This window comes from Plectropomus leopardus, unplaced genomic scaffold, assembly GCF_008729295.1.
Source record: "Plectropomus leopardus isolate mb unplaced genomic scaffold, YSFRI_Pleo_2.0 unplaced_scaffold5526, whole genome shotgun sequence".
Lineage (NCBI taxonomy): Eukaryota > Metazoa > Chordata > Actinopteri > Perciformes > Serranidae > Plectropomus > Plectropomus leopardus.
The window spans coordinates 1-7,324 of NW_024660698.1; the positions used below are offsets into that span (position 1 = coordinate 1).

Consider the following 7,324-nt stretch of genomic DNA (forward strand, 5'->3'; position numbering starts at 1 on the left):
AGCACAGTTGTTGAAGAAGTAATCAGGTGTTTACTCTGTAGAAGTGGGTATGGTGCCGCATCCAAATGCTTAGTGATGGAGGAAGTATTCGGACTGCCCATATGTAAAAGTATTAACTATTAAAAAGAAAGAATAGTAAAACAAACAAGAAAATGACCTCTCTCTCTCTTTATATATATAGATATTTTTTAAGCATATGTAATAACCAATGTTTACTTACTTTTTGGGACTTTGTGGTACAATTATTGCCAAATTGCTTATTGTGGTTTTTCTTGTGATTTTGAAAGAAATTAAACCAATTTTCTCTGGTTTCAGAGGTTTGAATGCTAGTGACATCTGAATGCACGACAAGAAAACTGATGGCAATCCAGGTGTTAAAGGTTAGCCTATGCAAGTATAATCAGGAAGATGTAAAGGAAATTATCCAAAGTACTCTAAGCAAAATGTCCCTTGTGACTGTCAACACAAAGGAAGATTTCATCAACAGAGTGAGAACTTTTTGTCCTTGACATCCTCAGCCTCATTTTTAAATGTACTGCAGGTAGATGACTTTGGGGATTTTTTAAGACTTTGAGGCTTTTTAAAGAGAGACCTACATTCTCCCTAACCTGTCCTTATTCCTGTTTGTCCCACAAAACCTACAGAACTCTGTTTATGATATAAGGAAGTGTAGCCATACTAAAAGCAGCCTGATATAACCAGGAAAGTTATACTAAAATGAGTAAAATGTTTAGATTGAAAAGGCTCAGTTCAAAGAGTAAAAATTTGAATCAGAAATATTTTATTGATCCCTGGGAGGAATTTGGAATCTATAAGCACAGGTTTTTAATACACCTCCAAAGTGAGAATTTGTGTGTGCATATTAGGCACTGATACCTTATATTGAAAAAATGAGAATAATTTGAGGAAAGACTGCAGAAATAAACATTTTGTTTCATGATTATATACAATTATTAAGCGAATAAATTAAAACAAAGCTCTATAGATGCTTGGAAATAGATGTAATACCTGCCACACAGAAGTCACAAACAGAAATGTAATTATTTTCTCCGTAAAGAAAACTCTAAAAATCATAATAACGGTACAAAGTATATTCACCTTTTGCCTTAAACAAAATATAGCTTATAAAATATAGCAACTAACAGTGAGGTAGAGCTGAAAAAGCAAGCACTGCAAGGTAAGGTTGTAGGTAAGCTAACTTGACATCTCAATAATAAATGTTGTTTTTGGTGATCATGTTTTAAAGGAATAGTTTGACATATACAAAAAATACTTTTTGCACTTTCTAAAAAAAACGAACATGCAACTAAAGTCAGCACGGCTTAGCTTAGCGTTGCATAAAGACAAGAAAATTAGGGTTAACGGAAGGTAAGTAAATCTGTAAAGCTCAATTATTAACTTGTACTTTATTTAATTCGTACAGTTAAACTAAGTGTCAAAACTACATTTTGTCATTTTATGGGGGTTATGATTCAGACTATTTTTTGCCTCGTACCAGTAACTTCCTTTAGTCTCCACTGGTTCACGGGCAACAGTCAAGAAATAGTCCCGCACATAGCCCACCTTAACATGATGTCTTGTTGTTTTAAAGACATAACATGTTGCACTTAGTTTATAGCTGTTTGCCACAGTGTTTGTCTTGATATGACAGCCAGACATGTTGTTTTTTCTTTTCACCGGATTTATCGACAATAAGAAAATATAGAATAACATTTGTTATTTCTAAATAACAATAAAGTCATAATCAAAGGATAAAGTAGTTTCAATATTTTTTAGCAATTTTCTTACCTATATAAAATATGGTAACCTACTTATGTATCATAAACAGCTATTTGGTTATAACTTTTACAATATACTATACATTCCCATGCTAGCTGGTGGAACTGGAGCGTGACTTGTGGATGCTGACTTTCTTGCGGGTGTTGTCGCTGCAGCGCTCCATGATGAGCTCCGCACTTGGACGGGGAGGGATGACTGGAGCCTCCTTCTTCAGCTCGCTCTCCGAACTGGAGCTGGACGTCTCGGGAATGTTGTCTGTTGATTACAAATGACACAATTATTAGATCTTGTGCATGGGTGGATCACTGAAAGGGCCTTCTGGGCACAGGCCCCAGGGACCCAAATTAGTACTGACCAGGAAGAGACTCAAAATGAGCAAAAAGAGACACTAAAAGACTTCAAGGAGATACAAAATGATCACAAAGTGACACAGAACGACCAAAAAAGTTACAAAATTACTTCAGAGAGACCCAAAAGACTTTACAAGATACAACATTTAGATCTAAGTGACAGCCACAGACTAAACTGCCCTGGAAACATGTCAGTCTGAAACACTTTCATTACCCTGGTTTTTCCTCTCCATCAGCGGCGACTTTGCAGTGTTCTTGGAGTTCCTGTGCGGCTCTGCAATGCGGCTGCCCTTCTGCTGGAGGTATCGACGGCTGTTCCTGCGGTAGGTGTCCTGGCTGAGCCGCTGGCGGGACTTGTTGTGGATGCTCTTGGCATTTCGGATGGTGGACCTGAGACATGAAAAAGGACACAGGGACTTGAATGGTAAGTAGAGTGTGTGGGTGTTGATCCTACAATAGTTCGTCTGCTTTCAGAGTGAATCTCAGATGTTGGAGATGTCTGATTTTTTTTTTTTTTTATCAATTTTTTGTATTTTTTAATACTTAAAATGACAAACTTTGAACTCTTTACTCTTGAGTTACATTATTTTACTTGAGCAGTTTTTATCAATGCCTATTTCTACTTCTGCTCTGCTGCATTTCAGGCTTAAATATCGATACTTTTTACTCCTCTGCATTTGAGGTTTTTGCACTGATTAAGATTTTTGCTCAAAAACATATAAAATGTCCAAGTAGAGCTAAAACAATTAATCATTTATTACTAAAAAATAACCATTAGATTAGTCCATAATGAAAAAAAATAGGAGTCAATAGTTCACGAGCTCCACCTCAACCAACTACAACAGTTAAATCCTGCTTTTATATTAATGCAAGTCATAGGGGAGGTTTTTTTTTGCATTTAGTGCTTTTACTTTTAATACTGTAAGTACATTTCTTGATTATAATTACATACTTTTACCGAAGTATATGCAGGATGGTAACTTATAACGGTGTATTTTTACACTGTGGAATGAGTATTTTTACTTAAGTAAAGGATCTGAAAACTTTCTCCAGTACTGAAATGATAAAAACTCATTTGGTCGAAATAATCTGTCTACAAGTACACATATTTAAAGGAACAACTAAAAATATAATAGTTAACATAATACATATAAATACAATTTACTTGTGATTTTTATCAAATAAGAAATGGTATTTGATAGATGTCATCAATTATTTAGGCTTTTAATGGTTGTAATGCAAATGTATTGTCTTAAATTTTGTACTTTTAGTCCCAAAAACAGATACTTGATGGCAGTGTGCAGCAAAGAGGAAATAAATCACACACTGTGGAGCAACAGAGTGAACTTCCCTTTTGTCTTAAGTGACTCAATATAACCGCAGAGAGAAACTATGTGCAAACATCCGTGGATATCAATTTATTACAGTGGAAAAGTAACGTTTTAGAATGAAGTACTTAAAAAATATGTTTTAACAGTAGCACACAGATGAAGTGAATCATGCATTTTTTAGATATCATACTGTAATTAATATATATTAATTACAGTATGATATCTAAAAAATGCATGATTCACTTCATCTGTGTGCTACTGTTAAAACATATTTTTTAAGTACTTCATTCTAAAACGTTACTTTTCCACTGTAATAAATTGATATCCACGGATGTTTGCACATAGTTTCTCTCTGCGGTTATATTGAGTCACTTAAGACAAAAGGGAAGTTCACTCTGTTGCTCCACAGTGTGTGATTTATTTCCTCTTTGCTGCACACTGCCATCAAGTATCTGTTTTTGGGACTAAAAGTACAAAATTTAAGACAATACATTTGCATTACAACCATTAAAAGCCTAAATAATTGATGACATCTATCAAATACCATTTCTTATTTGATAAAAATCACAAGTAAATTGTATTTATATGTATTATGTTAACTATTATATTTTTAGTTGTTCCTTTAAATATGTGTACTTGTAGACAGATTATTTCGACCAAATGAGTTTTTATCATTTCAGTACTGGAGAAAGTTTTCAGATCCTTTACTTAAGTAAAAATACTCATTCCACAGTGTAAAAATACACCGTTATAAGTTACCATCCTGCATATACTTCGGTAAAAGTATGTAATTATAATCAAGAAATGTACTTACAGTATTAAAAGTAAAAGCACTAAATGCAAAAAAAAACCTCCCCTATGACTTGCATTAATATAAAAGCAGGATTTAACTGTTGTAGTTGGTTGAGGTGGAGCTCGTGAACTATTGACTCCTATTTTTTTTCATTATGGACTAATCTAATGGTTATTTTTTAGTAATAAATGATTAATTGTTTTAGCTCTACTTGGACATTTTATATGTTTTTGAGCAAAAATCTTAATCAGTGCAAAAACCTCAAATGCAGAGGAGTAAAAAGTATCGATATTTAAGCCTGAAATGCAGCAGAGCAGAAGTAGAAATAGGCATTGATAAAAACTGCTCAAGTAAAATAATGTAACTCAAGAGTAAAGAGTTCAAAGTTTGTCATTTTAAGTATTAAAAAATACAAAAAATTGATAAAAAAAAAAAAAAATCAGACATCTCCAACATCTGAGATTCACTCTGAAAGCAGACGAACTATTGTAGGATCAACACCCACACACTCTACTTACCATTCAAGTCCCTGTGTCCTTTTTCATGTCTCAGGTCCACCATCCGAAATGCCAAGAGCATCCACAACAAGTCCCGCCAGCGGCTCAGCCAGGACACCTACCGCAGGAACAGCCGTCGATACCTCCAGCAGAAGGGCAGCCGCATTGCAGAGCCGCACAGGAACTCCAAGAACACTGCAAAGTCGCCGCTGATGGAGAGGAAAAACCAGGGTAATGAAAGTGTTTCAGACTGACATGTTTCCAGGGCAGTTTAGTCTGTGGCTGTCACTTAGATCTAAATGTTGTATCTTGTAAAGTCTTTTGGGTCTCTCTGAAGTAATTTTGTAACTTTTTTGGTCGTTCTGTGTCACTTTGTGATCATTTTGTATCTCCTTGAAGTCTTTTAGTGTCTCTTTTTGCTCATTTTGAGTCTCTTCCTGGTCAGTACTAATTTGGGTCCCTGGGGCCTGTGCCCAGAAGGCCCTTTCAGTGATCCACCCATGCACAAGATCTAATAATTGTGTCATTTGTAATCAACAGACAACATTCCCGAGACGTCCAGCTCCAGTTCGGAGAGCGAGCTGAAGAAGGAGGCTCCAGTCATCCCTCCCCGTCCAAGTGCGGAGCTCATCATGGAGCGCTGCAGCGACAACACCCGCAAGAAAGTCAGCATCCACAAGTCACGCTCCAGTTCCACCAGCTAGCATGGGAATGTATAGTATATTGTAAAAGTTATAACCAAATAGCTGTTTATGATACATAAGTAGGTTACCATATTTTATATAGGTAAGAAAATTGCTAAAAAATATTGAAACTACTTTATCCTTTGATTATGACTTTATTGTTATTTAGAAATAACAAATGTTATTCTATATTTTCTTATTGTCGATAAATCCGGTGAAAAGAAAAAACAACATGTCTGGCTGTCATATCAAGACAAACACTGTGGCAAACAGCTATAAACTAAGTGCAACATGTTATGTCTTTAAAACAACAAGACATCATGTTAAGGTGGGCTATGTGCGGGACTATTTCTTGACTGTTGCCCGTGAACCAGTGGAGACTAAAGGAAGTTACTGGTACGAGGCAAAAAATAGTCTGAATCATAACCCCCATAAAATGACAAAATGTAGTTTTGACACTTAGTTTAACTGTACGAATTAAATAAAGTACAAGTTAATAATTGAGCTTTACAGATTTACTTACCTTCCGTTAACCCTAATTTTCTTGTCTTTATGCAACGCTAAGCTAAGCCGTGCTGACTTTAGTTGCATGTTCGTTTTTTTTAGAAAGTGCAAAAAGTATTTTTTGTATATGTCAAACTATTCCTTTAAAACATGATCACCAAAAACAACATTTATTATTGAGATGTCAAGTTAGCTTACCTACAACCTTACCTTGCAGTGCTTGCTTTTTCAGCTCTACCTCACTGTTAGTTGCTATATTTTATAAGCTATATTTTGTTTAAGGCAAAAGGTGAATATACTTTGTACCGTTATTATGATTTTTAGAGTTTTCTTTACGGAGAAAATAATTACATTTCTGTTTGTGACTTCTGTGTGGCAGGTATTACATCTATTTCCAAGCATCTATAGAGCTTTGTTTTAATTTATTCGCTTAATAATTGTATATAATCATGAAACAAAATGTTTATTTCTGCAGTCTTTCCTCAAATTATTCTCATTTTTTCAATATAAGGTATCAGTGCCTAATATGCACACACAAATTCTCACTTTGGAGGTGTATTAAAAACCTGTGCTTATAGATTCCAAATTCCTCCCAGGGATCAATAAAATATTTCTGATTCAAATTTTTACTCTTTGAACTGAGCCTTTTCAATCTAAACATTTTACTCATTTTAGTATAACTTTCCTGGTTATATCAGGCTGCTTTTAGTATGGCTACACTTCCTTATATCATAAACAGAGTTCTGTAGGTTTTGTGGGACAAACAGGAATAAGGACAGGTTAGGGAGAATGTAGGTCTCTCTTTAAAAAGCCTCAAAGTCTTAAAAAATCCCCAAAGTCATCTACCTGCAGTACATTTAAAAATGAGGCTGAGGATGTCAAGGACAAAAAGTTCTCACTCTGTTGATGAAATCTTCCTTTGTGTTGACAGTCACAAGGGACATTTTGCTTAGAGTACTTTGGATAATTTCCTTTACATCTTCCTGATTATACTTGCATAGGCTAACCTTTAACACCTGGATTGCCATCAGTTTTCTTGTCGTGCATTCAGATGTCACTAGCATTCAAACCTCTGAAACCAGAGAAAATTGGTTTAATTTCTTTCAAAATCACAAGAAAAACCACAATAAGCAATTTGGCAATAATTGTACCACAAAGTCCCAAAAAGTAAGTAAACATTGGTTATTACATATGCTTAAAAAATATCTATATATATAAAGAGAGAGAGAGGTCATTTTCTTGTTTGTTTTACTATTCTTTCTTTTTAATAGTTAATACTTTTACATATGGGCAGTCCGAATACTTCCTCCATCACTAAGCATTTGGATGCGGCACCATACCCACTTCTACAGAGTAAACACCTGATTACTTCTTCAACAACTGTGCT

At 34.9% G+C, this 7,324-nt stretch overlaps 1 protein-coding gene and 1 long non-coding RNA gene across 2 annotated transcripts; one reads left to right on the forward strand and one right to left on the reverse strand.

Moving 5' to 3' along the window:
- Positions 1–758: 758 nt before the first annotated feature.
- Positions 759–2,846, reverse strand: LOC121939663. The gene is made up of 2 exons (XR_006105504.1): positions 2,344–2,846; positions 759–2,034 (listed from the first exon to the last, which is right to left on the reverse strand). It is a non-coding gene; the product is annotated as an uncharacterized LOC121939663 (long non-coding RNA).
- Positions 2,847–2,852: 6 nt separating this feature from the next.
- Positions 2,853–6,566, forward strand: LOC121939662 (neutrophil cytosol factor 1-like). Its single transcript, XM_042482654.1, has 3 exons — positions 2,853–2,860; positions 4,746–4,981; positions 5,291–6,566. Exons 1-3 carry the CDS (start codon positions 2,853–2,855, stop codon positions 5,452–5,454), a joined length of 408 nt encoding a protein of 135 aa, XP_042338588.1. The 3' UTR covers positions 5,455–6,566.
- Positions 6,567–7,324: the final 758 nt, after the last annotated feature.